The sequence below is a fragment of the Ixodes scapularis genome, unplaced genomic scaffold (genome assembly GCF_016920785.2).
Source record: "Ixodes scapularis isolate PalLabHiFi unplaced genomic scaffold, ASM1692078v2 ptg000720l_1___fragment_3__unscaffolded, whole genome shotgun sequence".
In the NCBI taxonomy this organism is placed as follows: domain Eukaryota; kingdom Metazoa; phylum Arthropoda; class Arachnida; order Ixodida; family Ixodidae; genus Ixodes; species Ixodes scapularis.
Genome location: NW_024610028.1, coordinates 839,286 through 865,200, shown reverse-complemented (window position 1 = coordinate 865,200; position 25,915 = coordinate 839,286). Strand labels below are relative to the sequence as shown.

Genomic DNA, 25,915 nt, shown 5'->3' with positions numbered 1-25,915 from the left:
TTAACGTAAGTTAAAAAAAGTAGGGGCTCTAAGACAGAACCTTGGATTATAGTATTATTGTATACAAAGTTGTATTTTGTTCTAAGGCAGCTCGAGCCCATAGGGAGAAGTAAATTAGTTGACTTTAAATGGTAAGTTTAGTACCACTGCCACACGGAAAAGTTACTATATTTTTATTAAATAATATGGGATATAACCAGCTCCCGGTTTTGAGTGATTATACGAGCATTGCAAGTTGATTTGTCGACCCCATAATGTCATTCGATCGAAATTACATTAATTTTGCCATGTGGCCGGGGTATGATGCAAGAATTCAGTGACTGCATGCGATAACGTCGCTTACATGATCGTGAGAAACACTTGTCTTGCCTTGTCCGCGTTGACTACGTCTTCTTGATTTATAACTGTGATCAGTTTTGCTGTGTCCAATCACTGCGTGTCTCGCCATTTTGTCGAAGTATTTCTGTATAAAATATGCATTCCTGCAGCAATAATTGCGTGACTCGGTGTTTTCGACTTAACACAATCGCATTTTTCTATAGACGTCTTATACTCGTACCTCGTGCCATTTCGTACCGATTATTTAGCAGTGTAATATTTTGCCCGTGTAATAAAATGCTTTCTAGCCCCGTTGCTATGTGCAGCTTTCATTTTAGCTAATATGACACGCGTGTGTGACTAAAAGCGTGTTACGACGGTCGATCCACGCGCTTTGCATTCGCTTCGACGCGCGCCCCCGATTGCCTTCCTTTGCGACGACACAAGAAGAGCACTACGGCCTTAGTTTCTAGGAGGTGTTGCGCAAATACGCTGCGGGCGAAATAAGGGAGCGGAAGAATGATGTACATCCTTTCGCATTCACAACTCATACGAAGTGCTTAGGTATACCTCGAGCCTTTCTAGTTGTGTTCAACTTAATTAGTCTAAAAATACATTTATTTTTTTTTTAATAAGGGAAGAGGGAAAATGACCTGTCGCAGACTTTTCTGACGGACGCGTAGGCTAACCCAAGCTTTTTTATCTTTTGACCAAATGCTCTCCCGAAGTCCTAAAGATTGCACGACATTGGAAAAAAAAATTATAGACGTTTACATTTCTCTGTAATTCCAAATGAGACCGCAGCTCTTGAGGAGAAGGAAGGGAGTGCATGAAGGGGAGGGGATGTCCCTCCTTCACCTCCGTGCCCCCCTCCTCCTCTCCTGCTCCCCTACCATTTAACGGGAAATTCTTTCTAAAGTTCCCGCCAAATTTAGCGAAAGTTTCCCCGCTAAGTTTATCGGGGAAATATTTCCGCCAAACTTAGTGGAAAATCTAGCGAAAATTTTCTCGCTAAATTCACCGGCAAATTGAGTCAATATTTCCGCGCTAAATTTAGCGGGGAAATTTACCCTTAAAATTTAGCGGGGTAATTTCGCGGAAGTTTTCCTGCTAAATTTAGCGGGGAAACTGAATTCGTGTTGAGGTCACGTGACGTCAATTTCCCCGCTAAATTTAGCTGAAAGATTTCCCCGCTTGATTTAGCAGAAAAATTTCCCCGTCAAATCTAGCGGAAAAAATTACCCGCTAAATTAACCGGAGAAGCATCCCATAATGCAACGCGCGCGGTTACACCGACGCCGACGGCGACGCCGACGTCGACGGCGGATCTTAGGCGTCCGTTTTTAGGTGCAGCTCTTAGGCGCCCGTTTCGGACGCAGCTCTTAAGTGCCCAAAACAAGCGCCTAAGAGCTGCGCTCTAAAAAACAATACATCCGAGCCTCAGCAGACTTTCCCAATGTCATTATTCCTCTTAACGCCATCAGCAGACACGTTCTTTGATTTATGAGGTGGCAAACTCCCCAAAAGAGCGCCGTTCAAAACGGTTGTTTTCTGTTGCCCGCACACGAGACGGGCGGACACCGTTCCTAGCGATACCTCTCCAATGTGCGACGGACAAGGACATTTTTTGAACGACGCTCTTTTGAAGCAAACTTTAAGTGCACAATAAAAACCGCAGTAGTATAACGATACACCGCACAGATTGTGCACCTAACGTTCCATCTTTTCCGCCGCTTCTGTCCAGCTGACTGATCAGGAACAGCCCCTTTTTTGCAACACTGATAAGCAACGCTTGCTTCACGCTTCTTTGTTTGCAGATAAAAAACTATTATTAAACTGTGCCGAGTTAAGAAGACATGGAGAAAACGAGACCAGTGAATATTATTTCGATCTTCACGAAAAACAAGTTCATGTGAAGTGTGACATGGATACCAAAGGCGGCGGGTGGACTGTAAGTGTTACCACTTGAGGCTCCCTTCTGGACTGCGAAAACATAACGTAATTTTGTTCTTCGTTTTAAGAAAAAAATTATTAATGAGACAGTACAATCATTTTAACATCAAAAGAGACTGTAGCTCGTTATTTTTATTTCACTTGGGGTGACGTACGCACCCACCTACACAGCGGCTCCCGAGAGAACTTTTCTTCGCGCGACCGAGCAACAGCCCGGTGTGGGAATGAGAGAGAAGGAAGACGTGAGGTAACCTTCCTACACCGTGCCCTCGTCACGAGGGTTTAAAAAAAGGAGACGAGGCGGAGTGCAGCAAGACGACATAGAACCAGTGGCGTGACCAGACGCCGACATTGCTCTTTCATCATTATTATAAATTTGAACAAGTAGTAATCAGTTAACGAAATAAAACGTTAGTGTTTTTACCAACCGTTCCAGACCAGTTTACCTTCCGAGTCGTGCTGGAACAACCTAAGAAGGTATACACTTATTTATAGACTTGAGCGTGTTGGTAATCTACATTGAATTAAAACGAAAGGAACACACAGGAGGACGAAACAGACGACACAGCTTTCGTGTCGTCTGTTTCGTCCTCCTGTGTGTTTCTTTCGTTTTAATTCAACGATATACACGCTCATGTTTTTTTTGTTTTTTTTTTTATTTATTTTCAAGGCCGAGGCATTACAGAGAGGAGAGTATTAAATAGGTAACAACAAAATTAAACACATTGGAATGATTACACAAAATGATTAGCGACTGAAGTTTTGAACAAGTCGGTGATGAATGCGATGGAGGCGCTAAGGGTGTTCCAGTCGGTCCAAGTCTTCAGGGTGAGGCGACTGAAGTGAAATTGATGCGGATGGAGGGCACGCCAGCCTTATAACTTATTGTAGCGAAAGTATAACAAAACACATCGCTTCTCCCTAGATTACTTCCAAGATTCCATTGTGCAATCGCAACGCTAAAAAAAAGAGTATTTTACAAAATTACACTTGTACTGGTCACTCATGAGGATTAACTCAAGAGGTATGCATTGTAATGAATGATCAAGATGTTCAATTATCTGCTTAGCTTAATAGATCTTATTTTCCGTTAATTTGACTTCTGAACGCTGTACCGACCCAGTTTTGAAATATCTTAGGTACAGTAGGCCATCCAGAATATCGGAGGCCATCACTTCAAAGATTCTAATGGGTTACGTCTTTGAGAGTTTGGGTGTCTCCAATGTTTTTGATAAATGCATTTTCTTTGTAGTAAGTTCCAGTGTACACTTGTCAACTAGTTCAGCCCCACGCTTTTATACTTTGAACCCATGTCGATTCTTGAAATGACATCTGATGATGTAGTCTTGGTAATAAAACTCGTACTCCGAGAAAGCCTTGGGGGAAAGATGGGATTCACGCCTTTATTGCTAAAGGGTGCTGTGATATACGGGCTTATGTGTTGCAGTTTATTTCAACTTGTGTTTAAAGACATATACATTTCATTCGGCGTGCAGACATGCTGCGGTTTTGCCAGCTCATAAATTTTGAAGTGCCATGCCTATCGACAAATTCAGAACAATAACATTGCTCTTTGTATTTGGTAAGGCTTAAGCACCTCAGTTTGTATTTCAAGCCTACGCTTTTTAAGCCTACGTATTTTAAGTGTTTTTTTTTTCCTGGATTATTTGTTGATGCTAAACCATGTTACCTTTCTTTGAGTCCGCAACGCCAATAACTGGGTCTTGCGGCTAGGTTGACGTTATTTATTTTGGCTGTTCAAATGCGTTTTAACTTGTATATATCAGTCGATTGTCAACATAGCTGTTTTATATGGGTCTTCAGGTTTTTTTTTTATTGTCTTACTCGCGCTGGAAAATTGTGTCCTACTTAGGATGCAAGTAAGCTCCTGAATATGTTATATTGGGGTTTTATGAGGATGAAATCTGGGATCTTTGCTTTCAATTTATTTGCAAACGACCTTGCTTCTAAGAAGATTCTTCAGTTTGATGATGTCCTGAATATCTGTTATGGTATACGCACATCTCTTGACTGAATTGTTGAAAAGTGACATTGATGTCATTTATCTTAGCTGTCGCGCAAACTTGGTGTCTTTGAATCCTGCAAAAGCTAACGTTGTTTCTTTCTTGCGTAAGGCTAATATCATTGTTCATCCTTCAAGATTAAGTGCTTCGACATTAAAAGGTCTGTTGTACGTGACCTCGATGTTTTGGTTGATTCACGCCTCAGTTTTAGTGGACACGTTTCGAAAATTGTTAATTATTCTTTTTGTTTGCTAGGTGTAATTTCCCGTATTTTGTACCTATTTCTCTCGATAGTCTTAGCATGGTGGAAATTTTCTTCCAGTATATGGAACTCCCTATTCGTTAGTCAAAAGCTTAGGCTAAAGTCCGTGGAACGACGCTTTGTAAGACTTCTGCATGATCGTCCCATTAGACGGAGAGATTTCTGTTATGAATATGTGCGTCTTTTATCCACTCTCAATATTTCGCATTTTTCTAATAGACGTCTAGTTCGCAATATGGCGCTTCTTTGTGAGGTGTTCAACTCATTTTTTAATTCTTCTGTGTTAAAATGTCGAATCTTATTTTATGTTCATCAACGACAAAATATATCGACGACCTTTTTGGGCCCATCTAACCTAGAACCTGGCCCTCCATTGACGGGAACGCGACAGAACAGCACACGACAAAACAGCACGCGACAAAACAGCACGGTCAAAACAGCACGCGTCGAAACAGCACAGCGTCAAAACAGCACGGCGACAAAACAGCACGCGTCAAAATAGCACGCGACAAAACAGCACGGCGTCAAAACGGCACAGCGACAGAAGGGCACGTGCCAAAACAGCACGGCGTCAAAACAGCACAACGACAAAACAGCACGGATGTAAAAAGGCTGTAATAGGTAACGTTTTATGAAAACAAAACAGAACGTAAAGAAAATAGATTGGACAATGCATGACATTATTTAGCAGCTAGTGGAGAAACAATAAAAAAATGTACGCTGGCGGTGAAGGCAAGCCAGTGTCCCGAGTGCTGCTGCTGCTGTGTGATTGCTAAAAACAAATAAAGTTAGCAGTAGTTACTACTACTTAACTACGCTAATCTCTGAAGAGATTGGGTAGTTAGAGGGAGATACCTTCGCGTCTATGTTGGCTGCGTTGTCTGGTCTTTTTTGAAGTATCAGGGAAAGAGGAAAAGTTATTGGGAAAAAAAATATCCATAAGTTCAAGTGATGAACTGCCTGGTTTGTGGCGGTCCGGGCAGGTTCCGCAGTACTCATCGTTTCGTAATTACCACCTAAGCGTAAAACGTCCCCCCCCCCCCCCCCCCCCCAACAATACCCAACAATAAAAGCGGTAGATGCGCCGATTACAGATGCACTGATAGGACCGGTATGATAAGGTGACTTTAATGTGGGGCGTATTCAAGCTGTACCATGGGCACCGATTCTGCGGGGATCATTCGCCTTGAATAAAAACTCCTGGAAACACGCGGCTGGAGCTTGCAGGTGAGAAGTTGTAAGGTTTTGAGTTAAATTCACGGATTATTGCGGACGAAGGGCCTTGATCGAGTGGAAACCGGTGGAGCAGTAACATGCCGCAGCCTCAATGCTGTGGCCTTACACTGCAGCATGGGCTGAACACACCGTTGCCGCACACGCTTTCTGGCTTTTTTATTTTCTTTTAACAACTAATGACAGCACATTGCCGTGCGATTGAAATATTTATTGTAGACGATATCACCAGCAAACTTGCGCATCAAAATGAGCAAAACTGCTCGAAAAAATTGCGGTGGCTTAGCTCGGTTGGGCCAGGATATACGTAGCATGAGCTTATGCGAACAAAATGATAGGCGCTATCAAGCGGCTCTGGTGCAGCGTCAGACTTGGCTACTGCGTAACAGAGGCGCACAGCTGGGCACGCGGTGGCGCCAGTGCGTCTGCCGCGGCTATGATGTCACTCCTCTGGAATGCGCAGACCGGCGAAGCGGGCACGGCGGCGGCCCCGGTGCGCCAACTGTGCGCCGTGTGACGTCACTGCTCCTCGCGCATGCGCAGCACGGAGCACGGCTCATTAGGCGAGCCACGCGAAACTGCTCAACCTCGGCCAGTCTAGCTCACGCTACAAAATAGAGAGAATACGCACCAGCGGGGGGCTTCGGTACTGCCCAGGAAACCGTCATGCGCGCATCGAGTATACTCCCCACTCCGAGCTTGTTTCCAAAAAACAGATTCGAAAAATTGGCCGTCGACGAGTTGGCTTTCGACGAATTGGCCTAGAAGCTCAATTCCTTTACAGCACCTTATTTGAGACGTGCATTTTTTAACTTCAAACGCTATATTTAGGGTTCAGGGTTTTCGGGTAAAAGTACGCCGAATTCATGTTTCCAAATTTGGTCTAAACTGAAAAAGTTCAGTATTTTTAGGGCGTTTGGAGTGGTGTGTGTGTGTGGGGAGGGAGGGGGGGGGGGAATGTGACTCATAACTAGGGTTTCGTGTTTTCGGATAAATTCGAAAAAAAAAACCGGTAAAGGTTTCGTCTATTCAGATTTATCTGATAAATTCTGAATTTCGATGTGCCAATCCCCTTCCCCTTCCCCCCCCCTCCCACACACACACACAGACACACACAAATATATATTACGATTAATGGTTTATTCAGCGCGTAGAGTAAATGGTCCTGGGAAAATTCCACCACACATATCTTTCAAATTTCGTTCAGGACAACAGGTCATTGTACTATCGGGTCAAGACAAAAGTCACTGTTTATATTTCCGGTTTGGGTCATACTATTTGTGCCTGAGAGGAAGGAGAGGCTGTGTTTTTGTAACCGTGAAAGCTATGGACCATAGAAATTACATAAAGCGGGGGAGAGAACAGTTGAAACTTCTCTACTTCATCCTTTTCCACTCTACCTGTTGCGGCCATGTGGTAGGTTGATGGAATAGCATGGAATGAATACAGACTTCCCAGAAACTACCTCCAGTAGGTATCGACATTTATCGACATTTATCGAAATAACACTTGTGTGCCACTTTTGTTCTAGGACAAATTAGTATTGTCAGTTGTTATGGCACCAACGCCAAATCCAACTGAAAAAAGTTAATTGTTTCAATCGAGTTTTTTTTTTTTTTCTTTTTTGTTCAGGAAACGTTTACATTTGGATATTATTTGTTTACTTTTAATAAGAAACAATCCGAAATTGAGCTCCAAATTTTGGAGCATTCGGAATCAAACAAAAATAAACTCTGATAAACTCCGAATTTTCGGCAAAAAATAAACTCAGAAAGACACCCTCCGAACTTGACGAAAACTAAACTCCGAAAACACGGAACCCTACTCATTACTGACCATATGACCACTTCCTTTCGCAGTTTTCAGCTTGTCTGCGAGATCCGTCCAACTTTAAACAAAGGCCCCGGGGGCGCAGGAGTTTTCAGGACGAAATCTGGGTTTTTGACCTGATAGGGATGTGTGCCGAATTCTTTGTTAAAAGAAGAGAGTTTAATCGTGAAATCAAACAACGGAAATGAAGAGCGTCTGTAAATGCCGCGCATTGTTTAACACCCCTAGATCCGTCTACTAGAGGAGGGCATAAATACGAGTGTTCTATTGTGTTTTCTGCCGTCGCCGGGAATTTATTACCTCTCGCAGTCGTGAAAATCGGGGAAAACGCAACGAGTGCAATGCTTGCTAATTTATGCATTTTGGTATTTGCCTCTCCGACCGAAAGGATACTGAAGCTCATGCTCGTCCTGTGTACAAATACGAGCACACGACGATAATGTCAGATCACGATAAGGCCCCAGTGCGTCTTACAGAACAGGTCGCGTCGGCTGCCAAAGACGGCAACAAATAAGAAGACCAGTACCTGGAACTCAATATACATTTTACACAAACTCTTTTAATTATTGAATTTTCGTTAGTATACTGGTTTTCGCCAATAGACCTAGCTAATACAACTGAGAAGTTTATGAGTCTAGAAATATTCACCGCAATAAACCGAAAACTTGTGTTTGGAATAAAAACCGAAAAAAGTGCGCGGAATTTCAAATAATACAAACCGAAAACGCTGAACCCTAGCTATATTGTCAATGTCATGTTTTGGCGCTCTGCTGTTTTGTCGCTGTGCTGTTTCAACGTCGTGCTGTTTTGACGCCGTGCTGTTTCGGCCCGTGCTCTTCTGTCGCTGTGCCGTTTTGACGCTGTGCTGTTTTGTCGCGTGCTATTGTGACGCGTGCTGTTTTGTCGCCGTGCTGTTCTGACGCTGTGCTGTTTTGACGCGTGCTGTTTTGACCGTGCTGTTTTGTCGCGTGCTGTTATGTCGTCTGCTGTTCTGTCATGGTGCCCTCCATTGACACGTGCGCAGCTTATGCATGATTAAATGGATAATTATAACGTGGGCTACTTCACTAGTTATTCTGTGGAGTTTAAGAGGACTGTATTGAAAATTATTAGACGCTAGCAATACTTTGCCGCTCTCCTCATGTACGAGCACCCCTGCTAAGGCCTGTCATCTCTTGAGGGCCATAATAAACATAAATGGATGGATTGTATAAAAACGCGAGTTGTTAGTTATTGCTATTCTCTGTCCTGCGGGCATTTATTGTTCACAGTACTAAACTATAATTATGAAACTATATAGTTTAGTCGAAACTCCCAACTGTCTGCGCCATGGGGCTTGTCAAACAAGTGGCATTATGAGCTTGCGACTACCATTAGTTGAACTTTTTAAATAAAGGATGTATCGTGCAATGACTCGTAACGCTCTCTACAGGCAAAGGCGTAACTTCACGTAAACCGCGGTCATCTTAACCTTATTCTTAACCGGCGGCCATCTTGAAGAAGCTTACAATTTGACCCCTAGATGGCGATACCGATCCGCGTGGTCGCGAAACTGTGGAATGGCTCGTGGCATCGATGTTCCGGCTAGACCCCTGTGCGCGTCGCACGTTCACCGCATGCTCTCGCTCGTGTAACGCAGCGCCAGCGCTGCGCAGTTTGCTTGGCTGCTAAGCAAAACAAACTACCTCAGCCAGCTCATATATCGGAGGATGCCAAACTGTGTGGCTTTTATTGTCTGATATGGGCTTCTGATCCGCGGTGCAGTAAATCCTACATGCGTTTGTGCAAGATATCAAGAAGTAAAAAAAATATATATATTAAAGCACGACTTGTTAATTTTTTGTTAATTGAAAAAAAAGCTCGGCATAAACGTTTGACAGGCGTTCTTTTCAAGACACAGGTTGACAGAAACGTCTGCTAGAAGGGTAGCGACGCTTGGCGATTGACTTATCTGATCGATACGATAACAATTGAAAAGCGACTGGACGTTAAAGAACACTGCTTCAATGAACAAAAAGTTAGGGATCAGACTATAGGTGGGGAGGTTGAGCTTGTTTTAAGACAAAACCCGGAGACTGGAAAGAAAAAGCGGGGAGTTTGTCTGTTTTGTCGTCTTTCGTTTTTTATTGGCGTAGCTCCTTAGGGTCTAGCCTTGTCCGTCCGTCCGTCCGTCCGGCCGGCGTCCGTGCTCACATAAAAAAAGAGAGAAAAAAATGTTTGCGCGTCGAGAGGATTCGAACCTGTGCGGGGAGACCCCAAGGGATTTCTAGTCCATCGCCTTAACCACTCGGCCACGACTGCGGGACGAGTAGGGGGCTCTGAGATGTGGTAGTAACTCAAGAGCTGGGGATGTCATGGATGAAACGTTGCATGCAGCCGCTCAACGTCTATACAGGAGAGGGCGCTGCGGTCACATGCGTATATAATCGCGTTAAACTTTGCATGCATTAGCTCAACGTTTGTAGACGAGAGGGCGCTGCGGTCAAATGCTCAAATGCGTATATAACCACGTTCCATACCACACATTCTCTTTCTGACATGGACCGTTGATTTAAGCGGTGGAGATGCGTTCCCACGCCTTCTATCGGATCCAAGCTGATCCGTTAGAAGAACCGCTGGCTCTGCATTTCACCGACCATAAAGCAGTAATAATGATGTCGAAAGGCAACCCAAAACTCAGCACTCCCTATGGGCAAAAAAAAAAAAAAAATCAGCACCATCAGCACTACCTATGAACAATCAAATCAGTATCATCAGCACCCACCAGAGCTTCGCCCCAATCAACAACATTCACCACGTAGAGATACGGTCATTTTTTTTTCCCTCATTCTCGAGGTTTTGTCTAAAAATGCTAATTCACAGAAAGGCGGTCCATATTGGTTAAATTAAGGTGCAAATATAAAAGCTTTTCTACAAACTGCACTCTCTGGGGTGCCGGCGAAGTTAGGTAGTTTAGGAGAACGCTCTAATATATACAATAACTATACTCGATACTTCGTCACGCCTTTGCGCATGCGTACCATATTTCTATTAAGATGTAAAACTATTTTAATCTTTTTATCTCAATTTAAGTACAGTTTTGAGGTCGATTATTTAATTTTTAACATAATATATAACTTGGGGTCTATTCTTGAAATGAAAGAAAACGCAATGGGCAAGCCCGGTAGAGTCCTTTTTTTAATTTCCATGATATTTACCATTGAAGCGGCCGAGGCCAGAGTTGACGTCTCTCCCACCTGTCGGGGATCGCAAGCTTGGCCTCTTGCTATTTCGTCACTTTTCAATAAAATGCACAGACTCTTCTCTGACGATTTCAAAATATATTTAATTATGGTATATCAAAATAAAAAACATATTGTATTTTAAGATAATAGAAAAACACATATAACGATCTCCCGATCGTGATTTTCGGCAAAGAGTTTGAAGTTCTTGCGTGAGGCAATTTAAGATATTTTGTTTACCTTGGTATCACCAGAGAGCTCAAATGGAGCTTTTTGTATTTATTTATAATATAGTATTCTGTGTATACAACCGGAAATAAAGCTTTCGTTGGCTTGATGTACCGCCACCGCCACATCCTGCCAAAAAGGGTAAAATTATTCATCTACAATTCATTAGTTCTTTCCCACGTAAACTACTGTCACCTAGTTTGGGCAATATCACAAATACAAACTTAAATAAAATATTTTTGTTGCACAAAAAATATTCAGAAACTTTTGTAGTGTTCCATATAACCACCCAAGTGCAGCTCTGTTTCAGAGTTTAAATTTGATACGTGCAAATAGCTTATACGAATGCGGTTCATGCGTTAGTAATAAATTTTAGATTTTTAAAAAATGTTCATAATCTCACTGAATTGGCTTCTCTAGCACCCAAAGCTCAAACATACCCCCCCCCCCCCCCCCCCGATCCACTGATATTTGGAAGGGCCCTTGTTATAAAACAATCTATGGTGTACAAATTTTAGCAAATGAACTTCCTAATATGCTTCGTTTTTTATCCCAAATAAAATTAATTAATCTAAGTTCTCAGTAAAAGACCTTCGCGCATTTTTTACTGATATGCTTCCTCTGACGCGACTCATAACCGCTGCTTTTCTAACCCTTAAACATGTGTACCGTCTAATAGAATAACTGTTACACAGGGATGGGCAGTATTTCAGATACAAGTATTTGAAATACGTATTTCAAAACGTTTGTGTATTTTGCATTTGTATTTAATTACAAATTGGGCAATGCATTTGACGCGTGTATTTAAATACTAAAACGGGGGTATTTTAAATACAACTATAATTAAATACAATTTTGTGGGCGAAAATACATCCCTCAAATTTATTGTCACGACTAATTTTGCCCATCCTAAGACGTGTCCAAAGCTGCTCTTTCTTCATCTCAACGCCAACGGCAACAACAAACCAAGAAAATTACACTGTACTGAGAAGGTATCCTCTTTAATAGGGCTGTGCGAATATTCTAAATTTCAGATAGTAGTTCCGAATAATACACTATTCGATATTCGCTTCGAGAGGAATTTCACTATTCGCGTTTTTCGAAGTGTTGGTTGCGGCGGGTTATCCCCGTTGAGTCCGCTTCTTACCGAGCACTAGTGCACTGCGGAGAAGCAATACCCGCGGAAGCGAGCTTCGCGGACGTTGTTTCTCCGCATTACATCAGTGCTCGGTAAGAAGCGCACTCAACGGAGTAACCCGCCGCGATGAACACATGGAAAAGTAGGAATACTACAATGGGCCGATCTCACCAGCCAGTTTGAATACGCCACCGCTGCCGCAATGCATCGAGGGAACTTCAGTCATTCTACAAGTGTGACAACCCCGCTGGAGCTCTGCGCGTGTTTAGCACGAGACGGCACGAGCTCTCGCATTCGCGGCCGTCTGCCTCCTGTGAACTAAAGTTAAGGCGGCGTCACGCATGCGCCGAATGCTTGAAAAAAAAAAAAACATTCATTCAAAGCGGGATGGTGCACGCGTTCCGGCTGTATAGGGAGTATTCACTGGACGCTATATTTGTGGGTGCTGTTTAGAGCGCATGCTCAGACGAGCTCACATCAATAGGCTGCTAAGACCGGCCCTCTTGATGGTGCGGAATGCACGTTACAAAAGAACCGTGGAAGCTCGCCATCAGCACGCGCTCAGCATTCTCGCACACAGCTGTGGCCGCCAGTGAATACTCCCTATATGAAAATAAATGGAATCTTTGTGAATGTCTATACTGTAAAACCCTTTATCTTTGCGGCCCCTATTTCCCGCGAATCGGTCACAAAGGACATACTCGCGGCCACTAAATTTCGCGAATTCCAGAGACCTGTATTGAAATTCTTAAGGACCAAAATTTTCGCATGCCTTCAAATTTCGCAAATTTTTCAATTCGCGATATTCGGGCAAATTAAGGGCTCGAAAACATTAAGGGATTTACAGTATCTACATCATAGTAAAAGTTCCAAAATTAAACTGACTGTTTTGCAAGAGTAATGTTAGGCAGAGATGCCCTTATAACCTGCGTTCATTATGCGCGATTCATTCTGTTTTAACTCCCAATTAAAGAAAAAATATTTAAGATTTGTAAATTCAGTCAATTGGGTATAGTTGGCCATTTCTATCGGATTCATTTTATGTCAAACCCGTCGTTTACTTACCATCCCAAGACATCAGGCCTTATGAGGTCACAGTCCATAACCCCCTCGCCGAATACCGCGATTGCTTTGAGGCGTCGTCAAAGGTGGGCCAAACCGCCGTTGCGAAGGACCGCATCATTACCGAAGACGACTCGCGCCTTGTGCATCGATTGCTGCACAGAGTCTCCGTAAAAGAAAGGGGGGTGATTCGGGAAGAAGTTCAACAGATCTTGAACGACGAAATAATCCAACCTTGAGCAGTCCATGGACCTCTCCAGTCGTACTGGTTAAGAAGAAGGACGGAACGCTTAGATTGTGCATGGACTACCGGCAGCTGAACGCGGTGACGAAGAAAGATGTCTATCCACTCCCCCATATCGACGACACGTTAGGCCGGATGCGCCACTCTCGATACTTTTCATCGATGGACCTGAAGAGCGGCTACTGGCAGATTGAAGTCGACGAACGGGACCGAGAGAAGACAGCTTTCGTCACGCCAGATAGACTGTACGAGTTCAAGGTGATGCCTTTTGGACTGTGCACAGCGCCGGCGACCTTCCAGCGCCTAATGGACACATTCCTTTCCGGCTTGAAATCGCAAAGCTGTCTCGTCTACCTCGACGACGTCGTAGTGTTTTCCGGAAACTTAGACGAGCACTTGCGATGACTCCGAGGTGTTCTCCAAGCCATACATACCGCCGGACTCATCCTAAAACCGTCAAAGTGTCGGTTCGCCTATGACAAACTGAAGTTTCTAGGTGACGTGGTTAGTAACGAAGCCATTCGCTCAGACCCAAAGAAGACTGGCGCCGTCTCAGCATTTCCAGCGCCGACAGAAAAGAAGGCCGTGCGAAGGTTTCTTGGACTCTGTCCCTACTATCGGCGCTCCGTTCGGGATTTCGTAAGAATTTCCGCACCGCTCACAAACCTCACGAAGGACGCTGAGAAGTTCGAATGGGCCGAGGAGCTGCAGCAGGCAGTCGACGAGCAGAAGCGACGACTCTAAACCCCTCCAGTTCTTGGACATTTCGATCAGGAAGCGGAAACCGAAATTCCCACTGACGCAAGTAACGCAGGACTTGGCGCGGTATTGGTTCAAGGGCATGAAGGCACCGGGCGAGTCATGAACTACGGAAGTCGGGCACTTTCAAAGGTGGAGAGAAATTGTTCCACCACTGAGAAAGACTGCCTTGCGGTCGTCTGGGCAATCGCGAAGTTTCGTCCGTACTTGTACCGGAGCCCGGTCCGCGTAGTCGCGGACCACCACTCGCTCTGCTGGCTTGCGAAGCTCAAGGACTCGTCAAGACGCTTAGCTCGATGGAGTCTCCGACTGCGGGAGTTCAACATGACTGTGGTCTACAAGTCAGGCCGCAAGCACAGCGACGCAGACTGCCTGTCTAGAGCCCCTGTCGAGACATCTCCAGGTAGCAGCGACGACGATGACGACGAGGGCATCCTAGGCTAAGTGAACACCCATGACATGGCGCGACGTCAAAGAGACGATTCTGAGTTGCGCGCGCTAATCGAGCACCTCGAAGGACGAGGGTGTACTATCCCCCGTGTCTTCTCGAGAGCCGTGCCGACCTTAGTCCTATGACAACGTGTACTTTACAAGAAAAATTTCGGAGAGGACAGCTCGCTATGACTGCTGGTAATACCTACCAAACTTAGAGAAAAAATCTTCCAAGCCTGCCACAACGACCCGACGTCCAGACACCTTGATTACAGCCGTGCCCTGGCCCGAATTCGTGAAAGGTATCACTGGCCCAAGGTCCCGAAGGCTGTTCACCTCTACACACAATCATGCCACGAGTGCCAGTTACGCAAGAAACCGGCGACGAAGCCGGCAGGCTTCCTACAGCCGATTGCTCCCTCGACCGCACCGTTCAAGAAGATCGGAATGGAAGTACTTGGTACTTTCCCAATATCGACGCAAGGAAACAAATGGACCATCGTCACGATCGATTATCTCACACGTTACGTCGAGACGAACGCCCTTCCATCAGGTACCGCTGTTGAAGTAGCCAAGTTGTTCATCAAGTCGCTTGTCCTCCGGCACGGCGCCCCTGAAGTCGTCACTACAGACCGCGGATCATGACACTGCTGACCCAAGAAATCCTCGGGTTCAGTCACACCAGCCACCATCGTACCACTGCGTACCACTCGCAGACCAACCGGCTGACGGGGCGACTCAACAAGAAAATCGCCGACATGATCTCTATGTACGTCGATGTAGAGCACAAGACGTGAGACGAGGTGTGGTCCTACGTCACGTTCGCCAAGGCGGTTCAAGAGACCACTGGATTTACACCTTTCCAGCTGGTGCATGGTTGGAAAGTAACGACTATGGTCGACGCGATGCTGCCTCATGAGCCAGCTGGTGATGAGAGTGACGACGCCCAGATGGTTGCTCAACGGGTCGAAGAAGTCCGCCAGCTCGCCCGACTCCTGATTCAAGACCAGCAACGCGTCGACGCAGGCCGCTACTACCTTCGTCGCAGGGACGTCCACTTTCAGCCCGGAGACAGGGTGTGGGTGTGGACGCCGATCTGTCGCCGCGGCCTCAGTGAGAAACTGCTGAAACGGTACTTGGGACCATACATTGTACTTCTTCGTCTCGGGGAGTTGAACTACGAGATGATGCCCGACAGCACAAGAGCAGCATCACGCCGCCCATCACGACCTGAAGCCGTCCACGTCGTGCGGCTCAAGCCGTACTACGCACGATAAGACTGTGAACTGTGATCCAGTGCAACGCTTGATATGACTGTGTTTTTCGAGCCTCCGTATTTTCGTATTATTTTGTTTTCCTTGCTTTGTAATTTTCCCCTTTTACGTGGCATCGAGACGATTCTTTTTTTAAAGGGGGGGGGGGGGGTGTAATGCCACGCGCGTCGGCGAGCGACCGCGTGCGTGGCCGAGTGGTTGCCGGGCTTGACTTTCGTGCGGAGGCCCAGGGTTCGATTCCTGGGAGTTGCGCGTCTTCTATTTATTCTTTCAGTTTAATGTTCTGGTAAATTCGAAAACCCTGTTGCTTGTTTGAGGTTCGAATGTTCCAGTCGCCGAACCTTCTACGCCGAATATTCCAGAAACCCACACGGGTACATAAGGTACTCCGCATAGCGAGCCGGAGTCAGTCTCGCTCCAGCGTTCGATCCTGCTGTTACGCTGACTTGACGCCCGCGACGCTCCGTTGTTATCGTCGGTTCACTTTTTCTTTTGGGCACACGTTCTCCTCATTAAACATTGCAGTTTCCTCGGTTACTGTTTGTTTCGTCACCTTGTCATTCGTGACAATATTTGGACGCGTGTAGAACGCCGTTCTGCTAATTCAAACGCTACACATATTAAGGAGTTTTAAAATAACTTACGCAATTTTAGCGCACGCTAGCGCTAAATTTAGCGCTTGCGTTAGCGCGCGCGATGTAAGAGAGTTTTAGAATATCGGTTCTCCGACGCGACACAAAAGCCCAAGCATCTCCGCGCTTGCAACGCCACCAAGATAGACACGTTTTTTATTTCACATACGAAATGCTGTAACTTGAGAAAAAACAAGATTTCTGGTCCGGACTAACAATTTTACATTTGTTTAAACGTGAAAATGCGACGCGAGCGGTCGATCGCTTGTGTCCGCATGCGTCACCTCGGCAAGAGTGTACTGACCTTCGCCGATAAATGTTCGCTCGTCGCAAGCATCAAGTTGCCAGTGATCGTTGCCCACCTTACTGGGTTTTCCAAACCAAGTGCAATGTCGTCCCGTCGTCCCGTATTGAAAATCGCAGTCGCGAGGATGCCGCCGACGTCGCGCTTACGACGCCGCCAAAGCGGCCGCAGCCGTGGTCCTGGCGTCTGTCATTTTTTTAACTGTGCTCGTCTAGACTTTAGCCAACTTCTCATCACGAATCCTCCTTGGAGGAGTGCAAAAACCCTTTGCGTACGCACCTAATTTCTGACAAATAGCGTGCGCTAAAGTAGCGCACGCCAAGCGCGAAACGTGGTTAGCGTTCGGCGCATGCGCAGTGGCGACGACGCTATTCTTTGCGTACGTAAAGCTTTAGCGTGCGCTGTTCTAAAACTCCCTATTGTTACTTCCGTACATTTCGAGGGATAGAAGTACTAACCTCGACGACAATGGTGTTAAATCGACACCCATTACGGAAGAACGGGCAACACAGACGAGCGAGGAACAACGGGGGGGGGGGGGGGGGGGGGATGACGAACTTTAGCAGAGATTACGCCACGTTGGCCTCTATCGGTCTACTGTCTGCAAAGTCGAGGACGAAGCTGGTATTTGAACCCCTTATCGTGTAACTGGAAGATGTCAAGTGCTCATGAAATTTTTTGTGGGCCCCTACCGCGTCCTACGTCAGCCCTCCCCAAATCATTGCGAAATTGCTCCTGTTTCACAACCTCAAGACCGTCGATCAAAATCACATCACGTTGTGCATATTGCCCGCATGAAACCGTATCACCGTTTAGAAAATTAACTTACTCACAAGAGCCAGCTGACCGGCCTTTTTTACGTGGGAGGGGGGGGGGGGGGTATTCTTATGAGGAGAAAAAGAGACACGAGGAGCGGCCCTCGTGCGGGAAGGACATTAACGAGCACAGTCGGTTCGCTTTTAATATTGCCTCATTGCACTTATTCATTCCCATTTAATACACGTATATTCAAACCCTCATAACATTGACGCCCCTTTTTAAACCCTTCTCATAACATGTTCCTCCTTTGAAACGCATGCAGCTTATGCTTGAAAGGGTAGAAAATCCTGACGTGGACGTATACTTGATTTGTTATTTTGTGGATTTTAATTACGGTGTATTATAAATTATTAGTTACTAGCCAATTTTGTTGTCCGTCGCTTCATGTACAAACACCACTCTATAAGGCCTGCCATCTCTTCAAGGCCACAAGAAACATGAAATGATGGACTGCACTAAACCGCCAGCTGTGAGTTAGAGCATTCCCGGCTTCTCGTTCTTGCTCTTGTCTCTCCTTCGCTCTATTTATTGCTCATAATACTGATAATACTCCTGAAAATATATATTCTGTGCGAAACATCCCACCGTAGTAAAGCGGTAAGTTGGGCGAGATGGTACTGGTTGAACATGTTGAAAATTAGCACACAAGAAGACGAGGACAGGGACAGGAACTGAACACAGAAGACAAACAAGCCCTAATTCTAAACTTAAATATATTGTACGTTGAAAAGAAACAAGCCGCACGTTCCTGCTTCTTTCTTCTTTTCAACGTACTATACATTTGAGTTCTGAGTTAGCGCTTGCCTGTCGTCTGTGTTCCGTTCGCCTGTCCCTTTCCTGGCCTCTTAGTACGCTATTTTTTATCATGTTCACCCGGACATGGAGCTTGCACAGACACTAATGTGATGCTTTTTCGGTAATTTTCAAATACGTTGCGGCACGGCGCCATGTGCTCACGGCGTGTGTTGACGTTTTGCATAAAGGATGGATCCTGCAATGGTAGCTGATTCTTTCTCCAGGTGAAGGAGAAATGTCACGTGAATTCATTTGCTGGTGAAACCACCAGCATACGTATTTAAAGAAAAGGTTTACTTCGTAAAGTATGCAGAAAAGAAAATTGTTAGGAAACTGCTTTACCATGGAAGGTTAAAGGAGCCTGACACTTCTGAAGTGAACTTCTGAAAACAGATTTTGTCTGGGTGCCCTAGTTTTTGTTTAAAAGAAGATGAAAAAAAAAAAGATCCAGGTTTTTGCCACCTCTCAACTCGTACGTCGTCTTCCGGGTTACGTCCGCAGTGACGTCGATGGGGTAGGCGCGGGGCTCCGGAGAAGCTCTCTCTCTAGAGCCATCAGTGAGCAGCGAGAACTCATCCGCTCGCGACCCCGTGACCACGTGCTGGTGGGAGCAGCCATTGCGCAGCGCGAACAATATGGTGAAAGGAGGAAAGTCTCATCCGGTCCGGTCATACCCGTCCGGCCCTATCCCCCTCCCCCTTCGGCTTCTGGCGGCTGTTAGCGGTAGCAGATAGAGATGACGGTTTTGTAGACCTAGGATAGATGGTGCCATTAAAACTCCGTATAATAAAAGTTTTGTCAATGATAACAGGTTTTTAACGCCTTTATATTTATGTTGGAACGACAAGATTTATAGAAAAGTTACCTTTTATCGAGCAGGTATTCGCACAACTTGCTATCTTTCTACAAGATTCCCCATTGACGTCACGCCGCGTGTTTCTCATGGCCGCCGCTCGCGGCTGTAGGTCGGGGAATATTTTAAGTTTTGCCTTGCTATTATGCGGCGGAATCGCAACATTTCGATGAAAAGAGGTGTGTTTTCTGTCATTTGTGACAAGGTGAACAATATCAAAAGTGGAAGATGACAATTTTTTCAACGTCAAAATCGTTGCACGACTCCTTTAAACAATAAAAATGCCGTTTTGAAAAGCGAAAAGAAGAGCATTATGAACGGAAATGGCGTAGAAAATAAGACATGTTGCAAAACACACAGGCCAGTAGAAAATTCTGCGAGAACAACAAATGCCACAATGAACAGGGTTCCGTCGCTCGACATTTCTTGTCGGCAGGAGAACCTGAAATTATATCTATGTATAAATCCCAAACCCGTCGAGGCCTAGGATGTTTCGGAAAGTTCGGAGAGGGGGGAGGGGCGCTTTCAAGGGGGAGGGGGGGGGGGGGGCGACAATGGATAAAGTTTAGCGGGCACGCAATAATAAATAACTATTAATAAAAAAACACCCAGTATCATGCAGTTCAGGCACGAATGCTACAAGCGCGCTGATTTTTCATGAGCCTTGAATCGCTTCGACCTGCAGGTTAATTGCCCCACGCTGTGTCGTTCGGGACCATAAGCATATGTCAAGACGGACTTTCGGACACCAAACCCGTTATTGTCAGGCGACTTCAACATGACTGCGCGTTTTCCGAAACTGTGCCGAAGAAAAACAAGTATTTCGAGGGATAGATCTCAAAATTATTTTTTCTTGAGTCTAAAGGATCCGGAAGCATGCTTTACTTCGTGCTTACTCTTCATTCGACTTCCAGGTGATTCAACGTCGGGGCCCACGCGAAAACGACAAGAAACTATTCGAAAAAAGGAAAAATGAGTACGAGCATCATTTTGGAGATGCCTCGGCTTCATACTGGATAGGCAAGTATAATTATATGAACTCTTGAGTTTTTGATTTTCAGAAAGAGCAAGCATCAAATGATAAAGAAAAAAATTGGTTTGACGAACAATGGGATTCATGCGATGAAAATGCGGTAGCATTTCCATCAGATTCAATTTAATGGACGCGTGGCCTTGGCTTTCTTCTGTCGTCGTCTTGGATACGGTCAGCCATATCACTCGTGGAAAGAACCACATCCGTCGCCGAAGCGGCAGCTAAGCTGGGCCAAATTCTAAAGCGGTGCGCCGCCTGCTCGTCTCTGGCTCCGCGCCAGCTGTGCTACGCTCGTATTGGTCCGAAGTGCTGACGTCAGCACGCGTCACCCTCTTCCTCTCTCCCCGCCGCCGAGACGATACCTCAACCATTTCGTCGTTTACCCTGAGACTGGGTTTTTTTTTGAAGAGCAGAAGTAACAGAAAAAACAGACAGGTCTCAAACTCAGCTACACGTTTATTTCAACAACTTCCTCTTATATAGTTCGTTCTCGTCGTCAACAACCAATCACATACGACTTGTCCTTTGCACCGTGACTTTACAGGTTCCACTCTATCACAAAAGAAGCGGACACTCCCAACGTTTCCAAGTGAAAAGGTTTTAGCAGAAGATATGCCTCACAAAGCTTCAAGCAACTCTTTTGTGTCCTCACAAAAAACAGGACAACAGCCCACAACAACATCCCACTCAAAACTGGTCACCTCCAAAATTGTAGAAAACAGACAATACACACCAGTATACACCACAGACAATACACAACAAAGAAGCCTTTCAGGATGACTAAAAAAAAGAAAAACACTTAAAACCATAAAAATTGCTTGCAGCGGTTCCCTATTTGCATGGAAGGTTGACTAATGCAATTTCCCAACGATCTAATCCTAATTGTTTCTCTTACCACCCTTTTAACATCGTTGCTTTCCTTAACAACTACATCCGTTCCAGACCAATCCGTTGTGCAGTTTCTACACTCCGCCAGATGCTTAGCCAACTCCGAATTTGCTGCATTATTTTTAACATTCCTTTTGTGTTCTGTTAAACGATCGTTCAAACACCGAGAGGTTTGGCCTACATACTTAAAACCACACGCCAAAGGAACCTCATACACCACGCCTACGCTACACGGCACAGACTTTTCCCTATGCGCCTTCTGACAGCCCCTCTGAACCGTTTCAAAAGGTGTGAATCTATCTAACCTAAAATCCGTGCTGAATACAACATCCACGCCATATTTTTTTTTTTTTTTTTGAATAGCGGTTGATAGTTTTCTTTCGGTGCTAGACCTTCATATAAAGTCAACGGTATTGGAATACGAAGGTCGCAATTTTGTGCGAAAAGAGGGAGTCTGTATAGGTTCGTCTGTAGCGCCTTTGTTAGCGTAAATTTACTTAAACACGGTGGACCAGCAAGTGTATGACAAGGTAGAAGAGTTGTCTCCAAAGTGTTTTGTGAAAGATTTGTGGATGATATTTTAGTTTGCTCTGTTCAGGAAGGATTGGACCAAGGTTTAGAACAAGTAGTAAGGTCAGCGGCGCCAGAGTTGAGATTCACGTTAGAGAGGCCAAGGGGCGAGGTCCTGCAATTTCTCGACCTGCGTTTACATTTGGAACGAGGTCTTTGTTGGGAGTATGGGAAGGAAAACCCAAAACCGGTTCTGTCAAAGAGTAGTTGTCACTCGAAAAATGTAAAAGCCGGGGTAGTCAGATCTTTGATTAGTAATGCTTTGGTGAGATCATGCATGCATTTCGGACCGGAGGCACTAAAAAACCAGTGGGAAAGACTGGTAATGGCAGGATATGGAGAAGAGTACATCAAAAGGCAGATTGCCCTACAGTGCAGGGAGAAAAAGGGGAAGACGCAAGAAATCAGCAATAGGTACGCTGTGGTTCCGTATTTTCACGAGGTGTCCCACAATTTTAGAGCATGTGCAAAAAAATATGGCGTGGATGTCGTATTCAGCACGGATTTTAGGTTAGATAGATTGACACCTTTTGAAACGGTTCAGAGGGGCTGTCAGAAGGCGCATAGGGAAAAGTCGGTCCCGTGTAGCGTAGGCGTGGTGTATGAGGTTCCTTTGGCGTGTGGTTTTAAGTATGTAGGCCAAACCTCTCGGTGTTTGAACGATCGTTTAACAGAACACAAAAGGAATGTTAAAAATAATGCAGCAAATTCGGAGTTGGCTAAGCATCTGGCGGAGTGTAGAAACTGCACAACGGATTGGTCTGGAACGGATGTAGTTGTTAAGGAAAGCAACGATGTTAAAAGGGTGGTAAGAGAAACAAATAGGATTAGATCGTTGGGAAATTGCATTAGTCAACCTTCTATGCAAATAGGGAACCGCTGCAAGCAATTTTTACGGTTTTAAGTGTTTTTCTTTTTTTTTAGTCATCCTGAAAGGCTTCTTTGGTGTGTATTGTCTGTGGTGTGTACTGGTGTGTATTGTCTGTTTTCTACAATTTTGGAGGTGACCAGTTCTGAGTGGGATGTTGTTGTGGGCTGTTGTCCTGTTTATTGTGAGGACACAAAAGAGTTGCTTGAAGCTTTGTGAGGCATATCTTCTGCTAGAACCTTTTCACTTGGAAACGTTGGGAGTGTCCGCTTCTTTTGTGATAGAGTGGAACCTGTAAAGTCACGGTGCAAAGGACAAGTCGTATGTGATTGGTTGTTGACGACGAGAACGAACTATATAAGAGGAAGTTGTTGAAATAAACGTGTAGCTGAGTTTGAGACCTGTCTGTTTTTTCTGTTACTTCTGCTCTTAAAAAAAAAAAAAAAAAAAACCCAGTCTCAGGGTAAACGACGAAATGGTTGACTTCCACCAGCTAGCCTGTACTTTGACTCTTTTCACGATACCTCATCATCACCCCATTCTCCTCGCGACGTCATGCATGGCGCTGAGAAACGGACGCACGGACTGAAACCGGTGAGTTTTCGTTAAAACGAGTGTTCTAATGCAAGCGCATTAACATGCGTAGGATCCCGCCAAACTCCTGTAAACGAAAAACACCTACAGATGTGTCAGTGTGTCACATGACACCGTGGTGTCACATGATCTGGTAACGTCATGTGGTAAGCTATCCCGCTAAATTGAGTATGAAACGTTAAAGGTCCGTCACGCGACATCTCTAAGTGATGTTACACCTCTCTGTAAGGGGCATTCAAACGGGGTAGCCCCTTTGGGGGGAGGTGTGCTTGACGTCTGCGGTTGAAGGAACTAGCGGGAATCCCTCCCCCGCTCCAGCATGTACACAGATGGCAGGGTGCCGAGAGGAATGTCAGTGTTAGGGGGCGAATTTAGCGGGTGCACTCTCGACAACAAGGCTCGATGTGCGCGGACGAGTGTAGAAAAATGGATGCGTACATTAAGCGGCGGTAGGTGATTCTGGCCGCAGATTGTTAGATACTGAAGACGACGACCTGCTTCCTGCAAAAGAAAAGATGTTGGGTGGAAAATTGGATGAAACACAAAGAACGTGGAGACCAACATTAGGTGTGGAAAAAGCTGCTTGAAAACGACATTCATGAATATCGAGAACTTTTTCGTGTAAGCGCAGAATAACGTTCAACGAGCCGAAGAACTAGCTGCGCAAGCCACAACAAGTTAGGCGATCCCCATGCCACCTCCGGTATTGCGCAGAGCACGATCTGTAAAGCTGTCAGCCACGCGGACAAAATACTCCCAATTGCGTAGAATCCCCCGCCAAAGCAGTTTGTGCAGCCCGAGCAAAAGCTCCCACTTTCCCCGGTGATGCCTACGTCAGGGGTACTCATACACAACTCGCTTCCACTTGCCATCGCAGAACAAATAGAACGCGACCTACTATCACCCGTTGAGGTTGTCTGGATCACAGGTCATGTGGACATGCCGGGCAACGAGAAAGCACACCTGCTCGCCCGCGAAACGCTTCACAGGGTACCCGACATCCCCAGATTTGCCCAGACGTCTCCCGTGGCCTTACCTTCCCTCGAGTAATAGAGACAAGCCCGTCGAGTCATTCCCCCCCTTCACCCTCACCTCACACGCCACCAAAGCACCATCCTCGGCGACGCCAAAGTAACACTCTTCCCACCCCAGCCCGCATCCACCTTCTACGAGGTCTACTCCCTGAGGATCCTCCCCCCTGCATCCACTGTGGCGACCGCCCAAATACCCATCACATCTTATGGATTTGCCATCCCCTTACCCCACCCCTGCCTAACCCCACCTCCCTGTCTTTCCCCCCAACCCCGAGTGGCTGACTACGGCCACCACATTGTCGGACCAAATTTACCTGGCTGCGTACATCCAGCCCTCTCTGGAGTACGCCACCAGAGGGGGCCTGGACTGAGGCCACCTGCTATATTCTTTGGGCCTAATAAAGTTTCATCTCTCTCTCTCTCTCTTTACGTCAGGGAATCTCCGCGGAAAGGCCTGATGTTATTACCACGTGATGAGCACCTCTGGGAGCAAAAGGAGGGATTTCTCTCTCATATGAATAACCGCGCTTCGTCTCTGTCCACTTCTTCGTTCTTGTGTATTCGGCGCTTTCCATCCAGTCATGAATAAACAATAAGAATTACCTTAAACCCCTCCCCTCCCTCCCCTCAAAGCAAAAAAACAAAAAAGAAACAAAGAAGACAACAACAAGCAAACAAACGATAACCAAAACAAAACAACAACAGCAACAACAACGTATTTTTGCGTTACACGAAAATGTATTTTTGCACGGACGAAAAAGTATTTTTGCACTAACGAAAAACATATCAACACACAAAAAAAAGACAGACAGTAAAAATGCTGTAAGCTGAAGCAGTGGCTGTTCTATATACGCTTTTAAGGACCCATCATAACGGACCTTCAATTTTTGTTTCCTCTTATTCCATTTACTTAATTCCATCATTACCTTAGCAGGACGGGTTATTGCCATTTTAGATTTAATTGTGTCATTTTCCCCAGCATTGGCCTTTTTAGATGCTCGTCAACGCCCGTTTCAGTTCCTCGGTATCTCGGTAAGAAGAGAAGGTCAGCAATGGCGGCTGTAATATGGCGCATGTTTACAGCGTCTATATGTGCTTACTTAATTTACGATTAGCAATTATACTTTCCATTAAATGTAAGCTCCCACAATTATCTTCTTTGGCAAGCATTGAATCTTGCTCATCTAATAGACAATTATAAAGCTATAATGGTTCACCTCCGCCATTCGAACATATGATTATATAATTTCGTGATTAAAAGAAGTCACTGGCTTTTTTTCTAGTGAAACACTTATTTATCTGATTTCACTATATTTAGCTTGGTTTAATCTGTGCTTTTATACTTGGTTTCAGTTTGATTCCAGACGCAGTCGACGATATGAGCTAATGGGACAAATCAAGCACCGTCGAAAGTGCAAGTCACTGGGCCTTTTTTGTTTTATTGGATAAGTGACGATAGAAGACGTACAAAAACATGGCGAACTTCATAATGGTGCACTTTTGACGCTTTTTGATTGATCCATCAGCTCCAAGCGTCGGCTCCGCCT

The 25,915-nt window shown here is 45.3% G+C and overlaps 1 protein-coding gene across 1 annotated transcript in view; it reads left to right on the top strand.

Moving 5' to 3' along the window:
- The window catches only part of LOC120843768 (techylectin-5B-like), an 88,743-nt gene that overhangs the window by 27,000 nt on the left and 35,828 nt on the right, over positions 1 to 25,915 (top strand). The window contains exons 2-3 of the mRNA XM_040215216.1: positions 2,136 to 2,269; positions 20,296 to 20,401. Coding sequence (XP_040071150.1) covers positions 2,136 to 2,269; positions 20,296 to 20,401 — 240 coding nt within the window. The remainder of the gene's footprint in view (positions 1 to 2,135; positions 2,270 to 20,295; positions 20,402 to 25,915) is intronic.